Source organism: Rhododendron vialii, chromosome 4a (genome assembly GCF_030253575.1).
Source record: "Rhododendron vialii isolate Sample 1 chromosome 4a, ASM3025357v1".
NCBI classification, from domain to species: Eukaryota; Viridiplantae; Streptophyta; class Magnoliopsida; order Ericales; family Ericaceae; genus Rhododendron; species Rhododendron vialii.
The window spans coordinates 879,880-903,865 of NC_080560.1; the positions used below are offsets into that span (position 1 = coordinate 879,880).

General features: G+C 38.4%; 1 protein-coding gene across 2 annotated transcripts; it reads left to right on the top strand.

Moving 5' to 3' along the window:
• Nucleotides 1-1,390: 1,390 nt before the first annotated feature.
• Nucleotides 1,391-23,921, top strand: LOC131321885 (proteasome activator subunit 4). Of its 2 annotated transcripts, none has more exons than XM_058352879.1 (35): nt 1,391-1,900; nt 2,980-3,082; nt 3,177-3,289; nt 3,773-3,895; nt 5,322-5,423; nt 5,512-5,677; nt 7,409-7,525; nt 7,621-7,688; nt 7,790-7,891; nt 7,965-8,181; nt 8,388-8,621; nt 8,708-8,835; nt 9,001-9,118; nt 9,214-9,432; nt 9,530-9,685; nt 9,853-9,929; nt 10,083-10,291; nt 12,490-12,706; nt 12,989-13,068; nt 13,192-13,309; nt 13,414-13,584; nt 14,674-14,842; nt 14,952-14,995; nt 15,101-15,143; nt 15,221-15,366; nt 15,595-15,689; nt 15,814-16,700; nt 17,776-18,045; nt 18,132-18,227; nt 19,455-19,633; nt 20,066-20,147; nt 21,628-21,752; nt 22,498-22,593; nt 23,506-23,659; nt 23,757-23,921. In XM_058352879.1, the coding sequence occupies exons 1-35, from the start codon at nt 1,704-1,706 to the stop codon at nt 23,796-23,798; spliced, it is 5,463 nt and encodes a 1,820-aa protein (XP_058208862.1). In that variant the 5' UTR covers nt 1,391-1,703; the 3' UTR covers nt 23,799-23,921. The 2 variants fall into 2 exon arrangements, with proteins under 2 accessions (XP_058208862.1, XP_058208863.1); XM_058352880.1 differs by having other exon boundaries at nt 22,501-22,593.
• Nucleotides 23,922-23,986: the final 65 nt, after the last annotated feature.

Genomic DNA, 23,986 nt, shown 5'->3' on the forward strand with positions numbered 1-23,986 from the left:
GCAAACACACCCGAAATTTCAACGGCTGAATTTAAGGCCACGTGTAACGCACCCAGACTGCTCTGATACATCACCCATTCACATGCCCCGTTCCTCAACGTTGGATCCGATCCGGTTCCCAATTACCTGTTGTCATTTCCCCAGGTCGATTTTCTGGATAAATTTCACTGACAACCCTGAGGCTTGCGTTAATTATAGATACCCCTCGCATATGAAAAATGTTTATAAATCCTCTATGGTTTCCATGTCCACTTCACAAATAACCAACCAACATCTGTTTTACTAAACACGTGATAGTATTAGCCAAAAAATGCTATATTGACAAATTCATCTTTTAATAAGCGAATAATAGAAGTAATTAAAAGCTCTTAATTCTCAATTTTTTAATTCAAAATAAAAAAAATTTGTCATTTTTGTCTTGTGTCATCATGTGTTTGGATAAAATTATCAATTGGGGACTTCGATGAAATGCACTTAAAAATCACAAGTGGTTCATTTTATATTTCTCATACATGAGGGGATGGTGTGAGGTGGTGTTCACTCTTTTGAATTGGGGCTCTTATTCTAAGACCTTCTTTAAGTGGTTTATGGATTGGGTTCTCTAGCCTTCCTCTTTCATTCATTCACTATGCTAGAAAGAAATGATTAGTGTCTGTCGGCTGAAGGTGGCTGATGGGCACTTGTATGGCTAAGTTAGTTCCAACCCAAGATGAGAAAAACCAAACTTAGCTGGAGAATAGAGCATACCTGTGTAGGATTTATCACTGTAGTGTATATAGGGGAGTGCCCTATCTTGGAGACCAAGTTGGCTCTCATGCCACCCCTTGCCGAGGTGACGTCACTAACCACCAACCACATGCTTGAACGTTTTGGCCAAATAGTGGAGCGACCTTGAGCTTGTCGATCAATGCATTATCGATCACATGGTCGTATTGGGTTGGGCCCGTACGTCGGTACCAACAACTGTTGAGTGGTGTCATGTTGCTGGATTGAATTGTTCCATAACAATGCCCCGATCCCGCTTTCCCCTAATGGGAATATGGGCCGAATCAACCCATTGGACTATAATTGCTATTCCGGCCCACTACATATATATATATATATCAATTCTAAAGATAAACCTCATTTCCGGGAGGGGTGAGGTTTGGAACTTGAAGAAAATGAGAGAAAAATGAGAAAATTGTATTATGTACAATTCTAGATATTCTTATTTTATTTTTTATCAAACGGAAATTCACTTATTTTCTTTCCAAATCAAACAATGGCAGAAATTACTAGTACTATTATTTATTTTTAAAAAGTTTTCTTCATTTTCTACGAGTTCCAAAGAAAGCATAAAATTTATTTACTATCTCTTTTTTTTTTATCGACCTTCCCCAGGCCGACTTGGGATGTAAAAAATATCTAACCCCTCCAACAAACCAGTCGAGTCTCCCGTCTGGTTGGCGAAGTCCAATCGAATAAACCAACTTCGTCCACCGCCGATCCCGGTTACCAGTCAAAACCTCCCACCACTGAATCCATCCCCCGATCGTCACTCTCCATTTCTTGTTCAGAAAGAAATAAAGACAAGAATTACTCCTCAAGACAAAAAGCCCACCACGAACCACTATCTCTCAGTATATATATATATACAAGAAGACGATGAAGCCTTCCCACTGAATTCCATTCGATACAAATCGATTTCTCTCTCTACGAGATAGATGAATGAGAGCGTAGATACGGATTCTCCAGCAAAAATGCATCTGTACAATGCCTGGCTTCCGCCTCCGGTCGCGGAGGAGACCAGGAGAGAGAAGGAGTCGTTCGCTCGCGTCGTGAGCTCGGTGAAGGCGTCGTTTCAACCGGACGATCCCGAATCCGTCTACTCCACTCTCAAATGGGTCTCCGTCATCGACCTGTGAGTGTTCCAATTCGTTTTTTTTTTTCTGATTGAATTAATCGATGTATGTAGGTTTGTGCCTCTGTATACTGCAGGTAGGGAACGATGAATTGCTCACTAGCTCGATCAGTGTCTATTCTATTTTGCCCTGTCTGTTTATGTCTGTTTCCTGTTCATTTGCAACCAATTTGCTGGTTCAGTGAGTTTCTTAGTGTTACAGAATCAAACTTATTTGATTGTCTGTGTGACTGTGTTATTTTTTTCTGGCTGGACTGTAAGTGCAATTCTTCGAGTTCATATTCTTGCTACGAGTTATTATTATTACTTTTTAATGTTTTAACAAATTGTTACTGGAGCTGAATTGAATTGAACAAATTGCTACTGGAGTTATTCTGTGTGATATATTTTGTCCCCCCACTTTTTTTTTTTGAACAAGACAGGTCCGGCCTGACATTTTGGAGGCCCAAGGAGAATTTAAGAAAATGGGCCCTGTATGTGTTTTACAAGCCAAATGATTAAAAATAAGTCAACTTCAAAAAGAAAAATCATTAGTATTTAACTAGATAAAATATTAAATTATGTATATCAATATAGAAATTTAAATAATCACTTTTTTTTTAAGCGGCAAAAGTACTAATTATGCTTGGCTAATCAATTTTCACTTATTTGACATTCTCATTTTGAATAAATATAATTCTGCAGACTTATATTTAATGAATACTACGCAACCACTTCTGCGTCCCCCTCATTTAAGCAAAAATTTGGGGCCCAAGGTGAAGGCCTTGCTCGCCTTTGCTTAAGGCTGGTACTGAAAGAGAAGAAGATATAACGCTGGTATAGTTCCTTTAGTGATGCCATCCTTCTTGAGCAGAGTAGGATTTTGTTGTTTTTTGGTAGGTTGTATTTTCCACCCTCTTCATTAGTGAATAGTCATTTGCTTCTACCGGGCTACCTTTTCAATGGAGTGAATGCAACTTGGTTATTGCTCATTACTCTTTTGGGTGCTCAATATAAATTGCAACATCCATCACCAGCACATACTAACTATCTGCACTTGATAATCATGCGGAGTCTTAGTTTATTATTTGACAATGCAGTTTCGTAAGAGCAAAAAGTGAAGTATCTTTAGAAGATGTAGCTGTCCTTGTGGAGCTGGGGTTAGAACTGTTTCGCATTTCGCAGAACAAACTTCATGCGCAGGTGGTGCTAATACCTCAGAAAGTGCAATCCCTTGTTGCACATGTTGTCCTTTTGTTTCTGTTTGCTACATGATGGTTGCCCTTCTGTCAATTAGGTTAGATGGGGAGGTATCTTGGTGAAGTTGCTGAACAAATACCGAAAGAAGTTGTCCTTGAAAATTCAGTGGCGCCCTTTCTATGATACATTGGTCAATACACACTTTACAAGGCAAGTTTTATTTACCCTTAAATTTTTTTGAGCGTCCATTGTTTGACTACGTGAGTATGGATAATACATGTCATGTATCCTTCTGCTTGTTCTTCTGAGTAAAGCTATTATTTTTATCTCTCGTTTGGAGTCAAATTTTTTCTTGTGCAGAATATAGTCCTGTAAATCTATACCCCATCATATTTTTTTGGACTCTCTGGTTGCAGTCTTTAGAACTTGATATATCAGTGTTGATTCCCCGTGGTCTACATGCATACCCATACACGTGTATGTGTTTGTAACTTTACATTTGACGCTTTATGTGTATGTATTTGTAACTTTACATTTGACGCTTTATAGTTTGATATTTTTTTTGTGCAGTCTTGGTTGATTTGTTTTAATAATATAATTTTTATGACCTGTTGAGCTATCCAACTTTGTGAGTCAATATAGTCAAATCATGCCGTCTAACCTTCCATTTTGTTGTTCTTGCCCCTAATACAGGAACACAGGCCCAGAAGGGTGGAGATTGAGACAGAGACATTTCGAGACTGTTACTTCCCTGGTTCGATCCTGCCGGAGATTCTTCCCACCAGGTTCTGCCTCTGAGATATGGTCTGAATTTGGGTAATTTTTGAAGCCTGTAATTATTTTTCCAATGTGTTTGTTAATGATATTATGCCGGACAATTCACCCAAAGATGGATATATCCTCCCAGATCAGATACGAGTTACCTAACTTGTTTCCTAAGGCTTCATAGATTTTCATCACCTTCTTGTTTGAGTTAGTTTTAGTTGTAGTTATAGGCTCAAAACCTGTCAAAGAGAAGTATTTTGTGTGGGTGTGACATTTTAACTTCTGCATTCAGGATAACTGGTATGAACTAGGATGAAGATGCGGCATAGAGCTACCTTGGGAATTTTTTGTTTTACTTCTAACAGAAGCAGATTTCTTGGTTGCTAATATTGGTTAAATTAGTCAGAGAACTTACTCCAAGTCCAGCACGGACATCCTTTCTACTAAACGGCTAGAAGTAAATTGCTGATTTTGTAGTGTTCATGGATTATATTTTCTTGAAACGTAACCATCAAGAGGAAGCGAGGAATTAAAGGTCATGGTGTAAATGATATTAGAATTTTCGGCTGTGGTGAGACATAATAGAATGTAAGTTCTCAATTCAAACACGGCATCCTTATACTAAGAGGAAGACATATTACTGTTTTACTTTTTGATTTTGGTCTTCTGACCTAGATGATTGATGATCAAAGTCATCTGGACAAGAGAGCGAGAACAATCACAAACTTATGGCCAAACACAAAGAAGACAGTTTCTATCCAGAGTAACTAATCTCCCAGCCTTAGAATGTAGGTTAAGAGACTGAAGAAAAGAAACTGGAGGCTTGTTTACAACCGAACTTCGCAAGAGAGTCTACAATGCTATTACTTTCTAAAATAAATGGAGCGACAAAGGATTTGTTTTTGTTAAAGGCTGTGTGACTGTGAAGGCGTATTTTGTTGGAGACTAGGTAGGATCTTTGAGCGACAGTGTGTAGTTATGATGGTTGTAGGTACAAGCAGTGGAGGGCCAAGGAGCAATTATATGTTTCAAAACTTACAAAATCTGATTTTTGATCTGTATCTCATTGTATACTTGAGCTGTAATGGGTTGCTTGATAAATGTGGGGTTTCCAATTGCAGTGTCCATTATTTCAAACTTTTACAAGAGAATTGTTGTTGGTATTTGCGATAGTTCGGCATTAGTTTTGGCAAGTATTCCTTACAGCCTGACATGACAGCATACATGTCCCACATGTACTTTTGTCGTCACTTGTAGCTGGAAGGACATTTTTCTAACAATCATGTATTTTCTAATAAGGGGTCTTTGGTTTGTTGCATACTGACTCCGTTTAAGATTCAGAAAGAGAAATTAAAAAGTCATTCTTCCTTTTCCTTTCAAGGATTTGGTTTAGTTGATTAATTTATTGTATGTTGTTGCACGGGTACATAAAGATTTATAAATAGAAGTCATCAAGGGAATTCCGTGAATTTTGCAGATCTCTGCTTGAAAATCCTTGGCATAACTCGTCCTTTGAAGGTGCTGGGTTCGTGAGACTGTTTCTTCCTACAAACGCTGACAACACCGACTTCTTTTCAGTGTAAGGAGTGCCGGTACTTGTGGAACCCTCATTCTTTGCAAGGATCTTGGTTTGGCTGTAGCAATTAATCCTTTCATTTTGATGACAGCAATTGGATTAAAGTATGTATGGACCAGTGGGATTCAGTTCCAAATTGCCAGTTTTGGGACTTTCAATGGGCGGCTGTTACAGCTCGTGTGATAAAGAACTGCAACTTTATCAATTGGGAATGTTTCTTGCCTATGCTTTTCACAAGATACTTGAATATGTTTGAGGTGAGTGTACTTGTTCACTCTGTACTTTCTTGAGTTCAATCCGGGGAAATGCATCTGGCCTCCTAGATAGTCACCTGGAATCCAGATCACGAGAAGCGAACTTGATTCACATTGGTGAAATGAGTGGAAAAGCGAAAGTGTTCTGACTTATTCATTTGATTTAGTAATTTACAGTGTCATTAGCACCCATCTTCACCTCATCATCGAATTTTTCCTTGATATTTTTCCAAAAGGAGTTGCATATTCACCTTATGTTTATTCATTTTCTTATGTGTTTATTTTTTTCCTACACTTTTGACCCCCTGAAGAGTCATTTTTGTCCTAATTTTACTTCTCTGTAGTGATAGGATCATAAAAAACGCCTTTAGAATTTTCTCTAAACTTCCATAATCTTAACTTGGATCTGGATGGCATTTTTTTCAGTGTTGCAAAGTTCCATTGAGTTTTCAGAGAAAAGCATATTCAGTAATTGTCTGTTTATTCCTACAACAGCGCTCCTGAAAGCTGTAGAACATATTTTGCTTGGATAAATAGGATATCACTGTCATCCCATCGGAGTTTTAAGATGAACATATACTTGTAAGTTTGTATCGAAGTGGATCGTTCTTCTGGCAAGTAATCTCTATTTCTACAGAAGTAAGATGCGTTTGGATAATTTTCCCTTCAAGTGCCTGATTACAAAAAGATAAGATTGGATGAGGGCCCGACACGTTTCCGACATGGACCTTAGAAGTGTCCGTGCTTTTAGCTCCTTCCAACTTTCCCTGAAAGACCTAAAACTGGTGGCATTTGCTACATATGATTACTCGGCTATTTGGCCGATGCACCATGTATTGATCTTTTCAGCTGGTAAAGAACTTTGAAAATGCATTTTAAGGCCTTCTGACGAAGTTCTTAGATGTCCCAAATAGTTGTTGTCACTGAAACCTTTCTTGCTTGGATTGCTTAGCGCATGAGCCCCATTCACATTGTAATAGAAGGTGTTGGATCTTTCGATTGGATTTGTACATAATGTTATGAAAGAGACTGTTAAAGCATCCACCTCAAAACCAATTGGCAAGGAGTGGAGAGGCTGCCCAGGCTCATATACTAGTTTGGGAGGAGATAATTAACTAATGTGCGACAAACTCCAACACTCCCCCGCACGTGTGACCCCTGACTTGCATGTGGAGAGGTAAACAAACGATCCATAACACATGGATCACAACAAACAACAGTGCACTAATGGCACAAATAAGGGGAAACAAATTCTTTGAAACCCTAGCTCTGATACCTTGTTAAAACATCCACCTAAAAACCAATTGGCAATGAGTGGAGAGGCTGCCCAGGCTCATATACTACTTTGGGAGGAGATAATTAACCAATGTGGGACAAACTCCAACAATAAAAAACAACGGGGAATAAAAGTAGTTGGGAATTTATATCTTATCCTACGGCTCCCATAACTCTCATGTAGTTCTCACTAGACCAAAATACTTCATGTTAGCTATAGTATTTGCAAACACACCAAATTGTTCAGTTTGTGCAGTTAGGACTTCTGGCTCATAGTATGTTTAAACAATTAACTGCTAGAGTAGCTTGCGATTCTTTCATCTTATGCTCCAACTAATCTGACTATGTTTTTCCTCCTTTCCCCTTTTCACATTGCTGCATGTGGAGACTGGAAAGTTGGGTTAGGTTTGTCAGGTTATGTTGGGTGTATATCCTTAACGGTTTCTATGGCAAATATAGGTTCCTGTGGCAAATGGAAATGGATCCAACCCGTTTTCTGTGGATGTTCCCAGAAATACAAGGTTTTTGTTCTCCAATAAAGCAGCCACCCCAGCAAAAGCCATTGCTAAATCAATTGTAAGATACATGAAGGCCCAAAAGTTGCAGTTTTCATGGTATCCTAATGTACGGTTCCTAAGCTACACTTTCATACTCTTCAATTGCTAATGCAGGTACATCTGTTAAAACCTGGGAGTTCAGCGCAGCAACACTTTGAGAAATTGGTCAACCTCTTGGAGCAGTGTGTTTCTTCGATTCTTGTGTTTTCCATCACATTTCAATGAACTAGTTATATTTTGTAAGTTCCACTTATTTGTGTTCCTTTTTCATGCACGATTTTAGATATTACCATCCCTCTAATGGAGGACGGTGGACTTATTCTTTGGAGCGGTTTCTACAATATTTGGTAACGGCATTCCATAAACGTTTACAGCATGAGCAATGGTGAGAATTCATCTTTTCTACTTCTGATATTCATATTGAACGTTTTTTTGTCTAACATTTACCCTCAATACAGGAATGAAGATAACAGTAGGCAGTCTGAGCTCTGTTTAGGACCATCAGAAAGAGCTTCTTTTGTGAACGTGGTGCTGAAGCTGATTGATCGTGGTCAATACAGCAAAAATGAACATCTTTCTGAAACAGTTGCAGCTGCAACTTCTCTGTTGTCTTACATAGAGCCCTCTTTGGTTCTTCCATTTTTAGCGTCTCGGTTCCATATGGCCTTGGAAACGGTCAGTAATGCGCATGTGCTAGCGTACATGACAGAAACAAGAATCTTGCTTTTCGCTTTTTTATTTTTCCATACAGACAGATATGGTCAACTTAGAGACTAGGTCCAGTTAATTAGATGTAGATATGACAAAGTGATGTTTTTATTTGTTTGTGTTGTGCTTGTTTCCACACCTTACCTTACTCTTTTCTAACATTGCGTCTTCAGATGACAGCCACCCACCAGTTGAAGGCTGCTGTTACGTCAGTTGCATTTGCAGGCCGCTCACTTTTTCTTACATCCTTGTCATCTACTTCAGTAAAACCAGATGGTGTAGGTGACACTGATGGGTTCATTGATCTTTTGATGATTTCATTGTCCAATGCGCTACTTGGCATGGATGCCAATGATCCACCGAAAACCTTGGCAACCATGCAACTGATTGGTTCCATATTTTCAAATGTGAGCACTACTAGTCTTCATTTGAAACTTAGCCTAGTGGGCACTTTTGTGATAAAGAGTTCTGCTCATATGCATCATGTTTGCAGATGGCCACGGTCGAAGATAATATGGATGAGGTTCTATTAATGCCCACAATTCGCTTTTCTGATTGGCTTGATGAGTTCTTGTGCCGCCTCTTTTCTTTACTCTTACACTTGGAGCCTAGTAGTGTTCTGTAAGTGACGATATCTGCTATCAACCCCCCCCCCCCCCCCCCCCCCCCCACCCCCCACCCACACACACACACAGCTCTTTTGCCTGTTTGTGTTTGTTATTCGACTAAATAGTTTCCCTCTTTGCAATTGGGGCCTTGGGAGTAAGTTATTAATCGGTGCTGCAGGAATGAAGGCCTACATTCATCTGGTACATCAGGAACTTTTCTGGTTGATGATGGTCCTTATTACTTCTGCATGCTGGAAATTTTGCTTGGAAGGCTTTCAAAACCCCTCTATAACCAGGTTTGGATTTTTTATCCGAAATGTCTGTTCATAGGTTTCTAATATTTTGAGTTTTCGACATAGGTTTCTCAAGGAATTTCACATTTCACTGGCAGGCACTGAGGAAAATTTCCAAGTTTGTCGACACAAATATTCTTCCCGGGGCAATAGCAGAGGTTGGACTGCTTTGTTGTGCATGCGTTCATTCAAATCCTGAGGAGGCAGTGGTTCACCTTATCGAACCAATCTTAATGTCTGTCATATCCTCTTTAAAAGGAACACCCACTACAGGTTTTGGGGGAAGAGGAATTTCTGAGGCATCAGCTTCTTCCAAGGTTTTCTTTTTGCCCCTCCAATTTGGTGATGGTGCTTCAATGCTTGTCATTTCCTTTACATATTTGCTTATTTTGGTTTGCAATTGTTCCTATTCAGGTAAAACCCACACTTTCTCCAGCTCTTGAAACGGCAGTTAACTATCAACTGAAAGTATTATCAGTTGCCATCAGTTACGGAGGTCCTGCCCTTCTCCGTTACAAGGATCAATTCAATGAAGCTATCATGTCTGCCTTTGAATCCCCATCTTGGAAGGTTTTTGTTCCCCTTGCTTGTTAATTACTTGTTGCTTTCTGCATACTGAATAATTCACTGTAATTCTTGACGGTTGTGAAATGAGATGCTTACTTTACGTATCACGAAAAGCTTCAATGGTTCTTGGGGTTGATTATGCTCAATGACAAATGAATGGTTTATGACAGGTTAATGGAGCTGGCGATCATGTTCTCCGATCCCTCCTTGGAAGCCTGGTTCTTTATTATCCTGTTGATCAATACAAGTATGCTTTTTCATTCTTTGATTTGCTTACTGTAATGGCTTGCATTTGCCATCATGCAGCTTACACACTGTCTCATTTTCCATATATGTAGATAGTGGATGTGAAAGTTTGCGTAGATGTATGTATGCATTGAAGGTATATTTTTTTCCGCAGGTGCATTTCACATCACCCAGCTGCCGCTGCATTAGAGGAATGGATCAGTTCAAAAGATGATTTGGAAGATAAGCCATTTGTGGGTCCCAAGTGGCATGTCCCAAGTGATGAAGAAATTCAATATGCAAACGAGCTCATAGAACTGCATTTTAAATCAGCTTTAGATGATCTTCTGAGAATATGTCAGACTAAAATTCATTCTGATCCAGGTATGGTCTTGTTCTCTTCTTACTTGTGTATAAAGAAAGAAAACAAGAGTACGACATTAGTAAGTTATGGTAAGGCTTGTCTAAGGTGGAGTAAAGATCTTATTTTTAATGGAGATCCTTGGGCAATACCTGGGAACTTTCTAGGTATTTGATTTCACTGTGGATTTCATTTTTAATTTTTTGATCGTTATAGGATTGTTCCTTTATGTACATCTCACCAGATTATTAGTTTATTTGGCAAATTTTCTCATTAACTTAGTTATCTTGGTTATCTCCCTCTTGTCCAATTCTTTCTTTCCCTCTGCGCTTCTCTTTCTCCCACTGTCCTCCTCTGCCTTTCCCTTGTAGTGCTGTCTCTTTCCCTCTCTCATCTTTTCTCTCTTACTATGCTAAGTCACTCCATCCGTTTCTCTCTCTTCTCTCTCTTTTCCTCTTCTTCTTCTTATCTGCCTGTCTTCCTCGTGCTGCATCAGCTGGTTGCAGTGATTTTGAGATATTTGTCAACTGGGGGTACCGTTAAACATCGCAGACGGTACAGAAAATTAGAAGGTTAATTAATCCTTATTTGTTTCCTTGTTTGTCTTCAAGTCATTTTGTCAGAGCAAGCTAATTGATATTTGGCGCAATAGTGGCACTTTAATTGCATGAAAAACTCTAGTGGTACTTCATTTGTCTTCCACCGAATAACAAATCTTCAATGAAAAAACCAGGAAACTAAAATAACCATACCCATGTAATCCCCAATGGATGGGGTATGGGTGGAGAAGAACTGGAAACGGGCCTAACCTTTGGCAATATTTGCACAAAATGGCTGGTCACAGAAAGTATTACCACTGAAATAGCACCCGCTATACCTCACGCATCAAGAAAGTCAAGGGACATTATTCCATGGAACCATGCCCCCAAATCAATGCCAGAAGGCATTGATAGGGCAGGCCTAGAGACCCAATTCAATTTCCACGCTCATTGCCTTGGTTCCTTCATCCAAAATACTCATCTCAAAGGCTGAAACTTGGATCTCATTCAAAGTTTTTAAAGTTGACTAAAAATTTCCCCCTACGAGGAATGATATGTAACAAAGGCATTTTAGATAGTCTTCAAATTTGTTTGTCTTAAAAAGAGGTCTAGAGATCAAGATTAATACTCTCGTCCTAAAGTTTTTGAGGTCTTAGGAAAGCTTATTTGGAGAAAAGAAGTCAAACAGAACAACTGAATTGAGGTTTTTGTCTGTTGGACTTCACAGGTTTGGACCCCCTATACATTTTGTTATAGATTTGGTATGATTTATTACAATATGGTTTGATGTCCACTTGAATTGTGAGAGTTGTATTATGAACCGTATGACTTACATAACTATTTTTTTTTTTTGATAAGTAAAGATATTATTACCAAAAAGGCATTAAGGGCCCGTATACAAAGAAAGGCCACATGACAAAAAGGCCTTATACACACCCATGAGACTGTAAAAGCTCAAACCAATCTAAAAATTGATCAAGAGACGGAAAGCATTCTCTCTTGTCCTAACTATACAAAATATTCAGCAAAAAGCTTTTAATCTTAAACAAAGGTTCTTCGACTCCTTCGAAGCATCTAGAGTTTCTTTCACGCCATAAAACCTACATCAAACAAAAGAGAGATCATGGCCCAAACTTGCTTCCTCCTCCCCACTCTAGCACTTTTCCAACCAATTAAGAGTTTCATTACATTCCTCAATAAGACCCATTTCGTGCCAAACCAAGAAAATACCGAACTCCAAAGCTCCCGTGCCACCGGGCAATGAATAAGGAGGTGATCGACCGTCTCTATATCCCTTTTGCACATACAACACCAATTCACAATAATTCTCCGTCTTCGAATCAAATTATTGATGGCAAGAATCTTTCCTTGATTAGTGCACCAAACAAAAAAACTCACCTTTAGCGCCGACGTTTTCCAAATTGCTTGCCAAGGAAAAGATGATTTCTTAACGCGTTATAGTAGGATTTCAGCTGAAGAGCTCCAGATGAATATAAGCGCATCTCATCTTCCCCTTCTCCCAACCCTTGAACACCATACACCCTAGAAAACAAAACCATCATAGCCTCCTCCTCCTGCTCACAAACTATGATTTCCTGCAAACTTCATAGCATTTTATGCAGTTTGAAGTAAATTGAGATTCTAGGCATTATTTCTGACACTTTTGTATCTCTGTTGCCCAGGGGATGAAAAAGAGCACCTAAAAGTGACTCTTCTGCGGCTGGATTCTTCATTACAAGGTGTATTGTCATGCTTGCCCGATTTTAGGCCACCATCTAGGAACGGGACTGTTGATGATCCTGGCCATATACCTTTTTTAATAGCTGGAGCAAGTGGTGCAAGTGTTGGTAGCATTGAACTGCGGGAAAAAGCAGCTGAGATCATACATGTAGCCTGCAAGTAATGTACAACATGCTCTGTTCATATGTTTTCCTTCTCATCGCGATCATCTGCATCCACAACACCTTATCCTAACATGAGGACCCTTGATTGATCTCACTTGATATCTGGAACTATCAATCTTGTGACGTGATGTGCCATGTGACATGAGATCTTTCGATCTCTCTCAATGCTCCCATCCCAGTCACTACACAAAAACAAACAATGTCATAGTTTTCCTTAATTAACCCAACTATTGAAAACAAATCATGGCTGAACCTAATCAAACATTGCATTTTGCAGATACTTGTTGGAGGAAAAATCAGATGACAGTATCCTAATGCTGCTTATCATTCGTATCATGGATGCCTTGGGAAACTATGGTAACGGAAAATGCATCTTGATGGAATGACTGACGAAACAATGTTAACTAGTTGTATTTTTTCTTCTTGCTAACTTCTTTTTTAAGTTATTCCTTCAATCCAATTCTTATTTAACCCATGCAGGAGGTTCTGAATATGACGAGTGGTCAAATCACAGGCAGGCTTGGAAATTGGAATTTGTTGCTTTAGTAGAACCTCCAATAAATTTTATCGTCTCGTCTCATTGTAGAGGAAAGAGACGGTAAGTAGTCTTTGCTCTTTTTTTTTTTTTTTCCCTTTCACATTGTACTGAATGGTGCATTAAATGATTGACTTCTAACTAAAGATATATTACTTGTATTCCAGGCCTAGGTGGGCACTTATTGATAAAGCATATATGCATAATACGTGGAGATCATCACAATCATCATATCATCTCTTTCGTACAACTGGGAATGTCTCTCCGTCGGACCATGCTATTCTTTTGATGGATGATCTTCTTAACCTCTCTTTGCATAACTATGAAACTGTTCGCAGGTGAGTCCATTAATCTCCAACATTTATGCTTTCAACAAACTGTAGCTCTGTTCTCCATACGAGCATGGTAGATTGACTCTTTTAAATTGGTTTTAACTTTTAAGCGTTTAGCCCTTTCGCCAATCATTGTGTGATATCCCTGTTAAGGGATGTGTTTCACTGACTGTTGTCAATATATCAACTTTTCATATGTAAGTGGAAGGGTGACTATTTTGTGTGATGGATAGATATACGCGATATGTGACCCTCTAAAGGAATGTGTTACAACACTCGAATAAATGATCTAGTTGGAATGTGGTTAGGTAGATTGAAATAGGGGTGAACATATTGTCAATGTGGAGCTTCTCTGTTATGAAACCAAAGTTGGAACTCGAAACTGGAATGTGCTTGCCAGGATGGAAGTCTAAGATGTTGCCATTTTCTAACTCATATCATAATGACTAATTTCACTTTACTGTGAAAATAGTGTTCAATAGATCTTGCTGCAAGTGGTTTAATTGGCACCGATGAGTGTACTGTGAAAATAGTGTACTTGTCCTTCCCCAGTGCTGACGTGTAGGGATGTGTATGTTGTAGGATTTTGTTGTAAGCCTAGCATTCCTCTATATTGTAAACTTTGGCTTTTTTATGGTGGTTTCTCAATAGGTCTCGTGGTTCAAGTCTTTTGAGTCTTTTGGTTCCTGTATAACTTGGTGCTCTAGTTCTCAAATGTGACACGTTGGATCTTCCTTCAGTTTAGAACGAGGCTGTGCTAATATTATGTAGTTTAACTTTTGTGTATCCATCACTGAGGGACTTAACTGCTTAGAATTGTGAGAGAACAAAACTTTGTAGATGTCGCTTCCTTTTTTGTTTTCTTTCTTTTTTTATCCCTTCAGGTTTGAAGTAAAAAGGTATTATATGCGAAGTGGTGAGCCTGTTAACCTCGGTTTCCATGATTCTTCCCTTCACTTTTTATGTTTCAAAATTGATTCCTCAATCTTCATTATGTGCTTCTTAGCGTTTTTTCAATTCTGCGATATTCGGATATCTTTTCCTTGTTTCCATTATCATTTGTATCTGATTTAAGTTAGTTAAATTGACTACCAGACTTGCGGGAAAGGCCCTCCTGAAAATGATAAAGCGATGGCCTTTGATGATTTCAAAGTGTGTGCTCAGCCTTACTGACAACCTACGGAACCCCAACTCACCAGAACATGCTGTCCTAGGTTCTTGTGCAGTCCTTTCTTCACAAACCGTTCTTAAGCATCTGAATATGGTATTTGTCTTGGATGGAGTGCTTACAAAAGTTTTACCAATCAGAAATAAAGCTTATCCAAGTTTTATATAGTGACTTTTCTGGTGTTTTGGTTTCTCTTTCAATCCAGGATTCAAAGTCGTTCTCTTCATTTATCATTGGAATTCTTTCAAGGTGACTCATTTCATTAATTTGCTTTAGTTTATATGAGATGTTAATTGTCATGTAGTCCTTGTCTCACTTCCGTGACTTGTTCAATTTGCTTTTTCTCTGTTGAAGTTCTCATCATGAATCACTCAAAACTCAGAAAGCAATCAATGAGGTAAGATCTCCACTAAGAGTCTAAGACTATATAGAGTATATATCTTGGCTTCTTTAATGAGTTCTGAATGCCAACAGCTTTTTGTCAAATACAACATTTATTTTGGGGGAGTCTCTAGAAGCATCCTTAGGACGTCAGGCAGCCATTCAGATGGGCCAAATTTTGCAGATTTGATCTCACAGATTGGTTGTATGAGTTTCGGATCTACCAACTTGCATTGGCGGTAAACATTCTCTTGTTTAAATTGTTGATATCCTTCATCTATGTTTACTTGTATGACTGTGTTTTAGCCATCTAAGGGTCTGTGTTTATCTGCTGACCATCTCTTTCTATATGCGTAGAAATACCAACATCAACATATCGTTACCTTTATGTACTAAAAAAACTCGTAGTTCTCCTCTATGCCCGAAATGAGTTGGATGTTGGGTTGATCTTTTCCCCCTTTTGTCAGGTATAATCTGATGGCTAATAGAGTTCTGCTATTGTTGGCGATGGCATCTAGGAATGATCCAGATTTATCTTCAAATATACTGAGTGAAACTGCTGGTCAGTGTCTATCTTGGTTGGGCTACGGATTTAACTGAAAACTAGAATCTGTCATAGCTAAACCTTCTCTTTAATATTATACTTTTCACAGCGACCTTGTGATCAATAAATTATGTCTTTTCAGGTCACTTCTTAAAGAACTTAAAAAGTCAACTTCCCCAGACGAGAATCCTTGCAATCTCTGCGTTAAATACACTGTTGAAAGAATCTCCTTATAAAATGTCAGCTGCTGAAAGGGATTCTCAACGAGATAACAAGTCCTCCCTTGAAGGAGCTTTAAGTCTAATATTTCAGGAAGAAGGATTTTTTAGTGAGACTTTGAACAGTCTTTCTCACGTTCATATAATCACTGATACTGAAAGCACAGGTTCCCGGGGAAATCACGGAAGTTCTTCCTTTCAGAGTTTGGCTGACAAATCTATTACCCGTTTCTATTTTGACTTTTCGTCTTCGTGGCCACGTACCCCCAGTTGGATTTCTTTACTAGGAAGTGATACTTTTTACTCAAACTTTGCACGTATATTTAAGCGGCTATGCCAAGAATGTGGCATGCCGGTTTTATTGGCACTTAAAAGTGCATTAGATGAGTTTTCAAATGCCAAGGAGCGGTCTAAGCAGTGTGTTGCTGCTGAAGCATTGGCTGGTGTACTGCATTCCGATGTCATTGGTGTTTTAGAAGAATGGGATACCTGGATGGGGGTTCAGTTGCAGAATGTAATTCTTGCTCCATCAGTGGAATCTGTACCAGAGTGGGCTGCTTGTATACGATACTCTGTTACTGGGAAAGGGAAATTTGGGAATAGCATTCCAGTTCTGAGACAAAAGATTCTAAACTGTTTGGCTGCCCCTTTACCTCCAATGGTAACTACAACTGTAGTTGCGAAGCGCTTTGCTTTTCTTTCAGCTGCACTTATAGAAGTATCCCCGCCAAGAATGCCAGTGGCTGAAATACAGCTTCATGAGAAACTTCTGGAGGAGTTGTTGGGTACTATGAGTCATTCATCTGCTCAGGTGAGCATCTTTTCACATTTTCGACCAGTTTTCAGATCACGTCAGTTTGTTGGATTTGGATCTTCACAAAATTGCTCATTCAGATATGGTCATGCTTGAAATGATGCGTCGCCTTGATGTGTTGGCTAAAAATTCTTATGACAAAAACGGTGCTCAGGCAAATTTTGAACCATCATTTCAAACATGTTTTGTTATTTTAATTGGAAAACCTTGTTCATTTTGTGTCTTTCTCTATTTTTCCCCTTCTATCGCACCTCATTGGATAAATGCTTATGGTGGCATATGTCATAACTTGTTTCTCGATATCCTATTACTACTTGCGATATGCATTTTCATTCTTGAACACATTTGTTTCAGAATGGCAGATGCTTAAGTGTCATAACTGAGAAATACATTTACGTTGAATAATTGATCATCTGAAGATGCCTTACATCTTGTGTGTAAGTTTGGGGCATAAATTGCCAAGGTGTAATCAGATTATGCTTTTCTTTCTTGAGGATCTAATATTACTATTTGCGTATGTTCTGAAGTAAATGGTTTTACACGTAAATTGTTCATGGATTCTTTCCAGTTCTTGCATCAGAGAGTTTCATTTCCTTCCGTGAAATTTTGTTGTTGTGCATGTCTCATTTTTGAAATTGAGATAGCCGATAGGGCCATTCAGAGAAGCATAGTAGGGCAATGGACGTTGATGTTAACAGGACAGACCATTACATGGCTTAACTTGTGCCTATTGTTAGCTGAATCAAATGATCCATGAGTATCCTGCGGAGAAATCATCAAGCTGTGGATACAGTTATTTTGCTGTTTAAAACCCTCAAAGTATATTTCCATGTGTATCAATACTGTCGTTTTTTGGGGCCTGAGTCCTGGATCAGAAGATTCAGCACCCATTCACATTGTTCATTAAGAGCTTGATAAGGAACTGGTTATAAAATTCTAGATCTTATGTAAAATTGCTACCTGGCAGTTTAGCGACTTTCTTTCAGCTAGTATGCTATGCAAATTATGATGACAGACACAGTCCAGAAGAAGGTGTTAATGTCAGAAATTGATACAAGTCTTGTGTGGACAGGTAAGGGAAGCAATTGGTGTTACCCTATCTGTTTTGTGCTCAAATATTCGGCTTCATACAACCTTCACTGGTAATCATTCGCGCGGCGGTGATGAATTCAAAATTGAAGAGAGAAGTTGGGATCAGTTTTTAGTAGAACGCGCATCTGAACTTGTCATAAGTATTCAGAATGCCAGCCAGTCCGACAAAATGGAGATCCAAAAAGATAGAAGTCCAGATAATGGGCTAGTGAATGGCGAGTCACAAGATGATGTGAAGTGGATGGAAACGGTATTTTTTTATAGCATTTTTGTTAAATGAGGCCTCCTTATCTTTGGCAGACTTCTAATTTATTTCTCTTCCCTGATTGTGCACAGCTGTTCCATTTTGTTATATCATCTTTGAAGTCAGGAAGATCTTCATATCTGCTGGATGTAATTGTGGGTCTTCTTTATCCTGTCATTTCCTTACAGGTTGGTGAAGTTTAAATTTATTTGTTATAAGTAGTCCTCAAGTTCTCGAGTTCATCTCATGATCCAAATTTTCTTTTGTGCTGATTTGTCAATTTACCAGTTTATATCCTTGACTTGTCGGTTTTTCAACTTTTTTGAACCACTTTTTTTGTTTGTTTGGAAAGTACCCACAGGGTGACACTCTAAAGGAAAGAAATAGAGAAAACGTTGGAGTGATACTGATTATTGGTAGGAGACTTTGAATTTTTAAAGAAATAGATAAACATTTACACGCCAAGTCTTGTATTGTTAAAGAATTCCGTCACACCTTCATGTTAGGAATGAGTATATTGTGGAAACTTGGAATCAGAACATATGCAGCTATGTTAGCTGCTCTGGGGGAATTTCATGCCCCTGGTTGATTTAATATAATCTCCTTATGCCGCCAAGATGTTTTTATTCAGTATCTTTATATTCAGTATCTTTTTTTGTATTTAATATAATCCCCTGGGACAGAATATAAGGTTTGTATTTCCTTGAAATGGAAATCCTCTTCTTTATCCTGTTTTACTTTCGAGTGACATATTATTAAAGTGAGAGCCTTTGGATTTTGCACTTGTTTATGCTTTTGTCATGGAGATCTTAGGCACCTTTGTGATTCGATACTTATTTGTTTTAGTCTAGTGTTGGTTTGATGCAGATTTAAGCCTCTTTTATAGTTTGACATATTGGTTGGAGAGCTTCTGTTATTTGTCTTATTGAGCCATTTGCATCTGCGTTTTTGCAAGAGAATTACTGTTTCGATTTTAGTTTTTTTACTCCAGAAGACCTGTGTCTGGTACTTGGGTAAGGGAAAATAAGACAGATGGTTTTTCAAATGTCTAAAGGTTGATTCCATGCCTCCAAGCATAATATTTTTCTCTGAACATTATACTGGTTGTTTGGAGCCATTCAGTAGAGATGCTGAGACACCTCCTATAGATGTCTATGTTACATGGTCTTGGGTAGAACTCAAACCCAAAAGCTAGCTATTGAAGTGAGTGTGCCCTCACGTTTATATATTTCATATTACTCGGTACCCAGGCGATGTGGGACTTCGCTTCACAGTCTAGTCCAAGTAAATGGATGAATGAATGGTTGGGCATCAAGTCAGAATGTTTGATATGTTATTATTTTCTTCTTAGTTTACTGCTTGTGTTGTGATGCTGATTATGTTGTATCTAACCAACATTTTGTTGTTTGTTTAAGGAAACATCAAACAAGGATCTGTCAACCCTTGCCAAGGCAGCCTTTGAGTTGCTAAAATGGAGGATTTTGTGGGAACCTCATCTCCAGAAAGCTGTATCTGTGATTCTTTCTTCAGCTAATGATTCTAACTGGCGGACTAGATCTGCAACTTTGACATTCTTGCGGACGTTTATGTATAGGTATGTTAATGTTGCTTCTTCACGAGGCCTCATATTCAAGGGTGCCTTTATCATGGATACAGTATGAGTACCCATTTAATGTGGGTTACAGTTTATTTTTCGCATTTGTCATCTACTCCTCCAAATTTACCCGATAAGGAGCTGATTTCTCATGTGTTCGCACTTCGTTGTACAAGTCTTCGTAGACCATGAATTTTCTTTCCTGACTCTCAAGTCTCAACCGAGGTTTTTTTTGTCTTTCTATTTTAAAAATATGTTCTTGCTTATGTTTGGGTGTCTTGCGTTCTATTGTTCATCGTTTCCTTGCTACACATGACTGGTATTTTCCCTCTCTAACGTGAAGTTTGGTGTCTATGGAAGGTTGTACATGCATAGGTAGAGATAGAATACAGTCTACGATGTTCATTTACTTTGCATTCTACTTTGTAACAGGCATACTTTTATTCTCTCCGACGTGGAGAAAAAGCAAATATGGAAAACCGTCGAGAAGCTCCTTACAGACAATCAAGTGGAGGCAAGTTTCTGGTTCGACCTTACAAATGATTGATATGATTTCTTCCTGGTTAACCTATTGGTTGGTCGTTTTGCACACGAAAAATGAATAATTAAAGCTGAGTTAAAAATGTTAATTGTAATAGATTTGTGATTTGAGTTCAGGTTTCATAACACAATAATCAATGGGCTAAGTTGCAATATTCCAAAATCTATTCGTTATTAAGTCCGAGAGAAATCAATTTCAATGTTGATTATCTGAAATTAACTAAGTGCATTAAAAGCTAGACTAAACTCTAAAGTGGTAATCAAGGGAGCTAAGGTCTAAGGGAGTTAAGGTCTTAGGGTATCGAATCTACCCTAGCTCATGACTATGGTATTGCACAAATCCCGGGATTTAATGTGTCAACTCAACATTGACCTACCATGGCTACAAGTCCTGGCCCAGATCAGCAAGTAGATTGATCGAATCGAACAGCATAGCATAGCTGATCTTCGATTAGCATGTATTGTCTTCAATGTAAGGTACGGTCGTTATTCTTTAGGCATAACCTATCTCACTTTTGATTGCAATCACAAATAAAACCATTGTATAACTATTTTTCGAAATCATAGAAACCAGATACATATGCTAGATAACGGAAATCAATTGTTTAATATAAGATCAAAAGCCCTATACGTTGAATCAATTAGTAAATCCCTAAATGAAATAAAAAGGCCAATGTTACTTGCTAGGGGTTCATCTAACCCTAAAGAGAACCATTCGTGCTTGTATTAAGATTCTAAGTGAAATCTTCATGAATGGAACTCTTGGAATCTCTTCTTCTTGCCCTTTTGTGCCTCTCCTGTGCTTGAACTCGAATAATTGGTAAAAAGCTTTCATTTTATAGTCTCTATCCAATTAGGGCTGAAAAACTTTGAAAAAGGTGGTAGAAATAATTTGGTGTGTCGCATGTACCTCAGGCGCAATTGGCATGCGTCCTAGGCATATCCAGGTTTTCTCTACTGATTTAGTGTGCCCCAGGCACAGTCAAGCTGTGTCCCTCGTGCACTTGGGCAACTTAGTCAAATTGCCTAGATCATTTCCTTGCATGTTTGGCTCACCGAGACTTCATGTTCACCATTCCTTGAGGCTTCTAAGGTCCCGAAATAATGTTGAACTTAGTGCAATTGACTTTGGCAACCTATAATCATGGAAACGACTTACTATATGACAAGTAATAAGGGAAGGAGACATGACAAATGCATGTTGGACAGCCAAACTGTGTTCATTTTGATTTCGACCCTTATCACCTATGCATGCATGCCTTTCAATTCAAGAAAATTTTGCATGGTTGTTTCTGATTTGCACAATGGTTGCCACTTGGATCTTAACAATGGTCATTTGGGCAACTGTTTCCACATTCTTTGGAGGCGTTAGAGCCCCCGATATAGCATTATGCTTAAAACTGGATCAAGTAATTATAAAAAAAGAAGCTGGAACAAGTAGTTTTTGGTTGCAGGTAAGAGAGCATGCTGCAGCAGTTTTAGCAGGCCTGATGAAAGGTGGGGATGAAAACCTATCTGAAGACTTCCGTGTTAGAGCTTTCAGAGATGCAAATTCCATTCAAAAGAAGAGAAAACAGAGGTCATTTTCTTGGTTTTGAGATTTCTTTCAATTCCAGTTGCTTTGCTTACTTTCTAGGAAGGAACAAGGAACAACCTTCGTATACTTAGGCCTCACTTATGCCCATTTACACATTTTTCAGTTCTACGTGGATATCTGCAACTTTCATAGTTATTAGAATGCACATTCATTTGCATGGATCAGTTCTCTCTGTGCTACGGAGCTCCGCTCTTTAGATGGAAGATATGCATTTTCGCTGCTTGTTTAGGCTTCATTTCTTTCAATGGAAAATGAAATTAAGGGGGCTAATTTCTTATTGGGTATCTTTAAATCTGTCATTTTTACTGTTATCTAGAGCTGTCAGTGGAACATAAGCTATGTAAGATATTGGAATCCCAAATTCCGACCTTTGTCTGAAGTCAGGCTTCTTTATTGGGGTGAGATTTTGTTTGGCTTTAGCTGACTTGTGCTCCTAATGAGTCATGACTGTTGTCAATAGAAGCTGGCTGTATCGATGTCCATAGTTTTGGAAAGACGAATTAAATTCGACACAATTAGGATAATCATTAAATTATGTATGCAGCTATATAAGTTCATGTCCATCTGACTATTCATTATCAGATTATCTTGCTTGCGCACATGATGCATTGATTTTTAATATTTCATATATGGTGGTGCTCCATACATGGTAAAACATTTGGCATACGTGATGGTACTAATTTTGACATTCCCTTCATGTTCTGATTAAAAGCTCTGAAATATGCAGCAGAAATTTGAGTTCTGGTCAGTCCATAGCTTCCACACATGGTGCTGTACTTGCTTTGGCAGCTTGTGTTTTATCCGTTCCGTATGATATGCCCAGGTACATTGTGATTTGATGTACTTCTTCTGAGATTCATGCTTCTGGATGGGATTTTATAAGTGGGGATGCCGAATCCAGTTTACTTGTACAGTGCGAGTTACAGGTTTCCATGGGGTTATCAGTTTTCTTTATGGTCTTTGTGATGGCATTCTGTGTATTTAACTCCCCAAAGCATTAGTTGTATTTTGAAATTGAAAGTCGGGATATGCTCTTTATTGAAGGAACTGTATCTTTGCAGTATTGCATTGGTATTCACTGCTTCTTTCGATTTTGGTGATTTAGATGCATTTTTCCACTATGTTATTAGTGAGTATTTTGAAGGATAGTACGCACAATTTGTACTGTTCGCTTCTCCATTATTTACTTGTGCATGAAAACCATTGTTATGTTAAGGTGCTTGTTTTTATCTGTAAGGATCTTTTTGTTTACTTCTAATCTGTGTGGATGTCCAGATTTCATTTGAGGTACTCCCTAGGCTATAAAATTACCGAAGCCAGAATTAAGGCAATGCTGCACCTTAGCATTAATTTCACTGAATAAAATTATGCATAGTAATTTAGAACAATGAACGCCTGTCAGTGCTAATTCTCTGTGATCCTGGATTATATCAATTTGTTTGAAGGTTGAACATTAAAAACGTACCTTTTGTTGCCGATTAAAAAAAAATGGTACCTTCATCGGGCAACTTTTGCATGGACAAGGTATTTAATTTCCATAATTTAACAAGTTCGATATCTTTGAACTTCTTGGGCTTTTAAATTCTCTGTGCTTGGTGGTCTATGTTAACTTCAATGGCTTGTCAAAAACCATCTTCTCAGTACGCCTTCATTGTATTGTGCTTAATTTATTAGTCTTGATTTTTTCTTCAACTGTATTTCCATTAACAAGAAGTAATTTTTTTTGTTTGTTCAGTTGGTTGCCTGAGCATGTTACATTGCTGGCTCGTTTCGTGGGAGAGCCATCACCAGTGAAATCTACAGTTACAAAAGCAGTTGCAGAGTTCCGGAGGACCCACGCAGATACATGGAATCTCCAAAAAGATTCATTTACTGAAGAACAACTTGAGGTAGATCCCAATGGAGAAAGATTCCTCATAGACTATATGATCTTATGTTGTTAAGTCATCCTTTGGCTAATTTTTCTTCTGTGTTATGCACTTGCAGGTTCTGGCTGATACATCCTCTTCATCATCATATTTTGCTTGATCTACAATTACACCCCTTTAGGAGAAGGGATATTATAGGAATAGGATCAATCGAAACATTCAGAACAAGTTATGTAGCCCTCGATAATCATAGCACAATCATTTATAAAATGTGTCTTATCTACATTTTGCTTTATTTTATTGCTGGCTCATGCTTATTATTTTTCATTGAAGTAGGTATTCTTTATT

Excerpts from the sequence above, each read along its gene's own strand:
- LOC131321885 (XM_058352879.1), top strand. The coding sequence starts at position 1,704 with ATGAATGAGAGCGTAGATACGGATTCTCCAGCAAAAATGCATCTGTAC. Across the intron at positions 3,083-3,176 it reads AGAACAAACTTCATGCGCAG|GTTAGATGGGGAGGTATCTT; the intron begins GTGGTGCTAATA and ends TCTGTCAATTAG. Across the intron at positions 15,690-15,813 it reads TATACTGAGTGAAACTGCTG|GTCACTTCTTAAAGAACTTA; the intron begins GTCAGTGTCTAT and ends ATGTCTTTTCAG.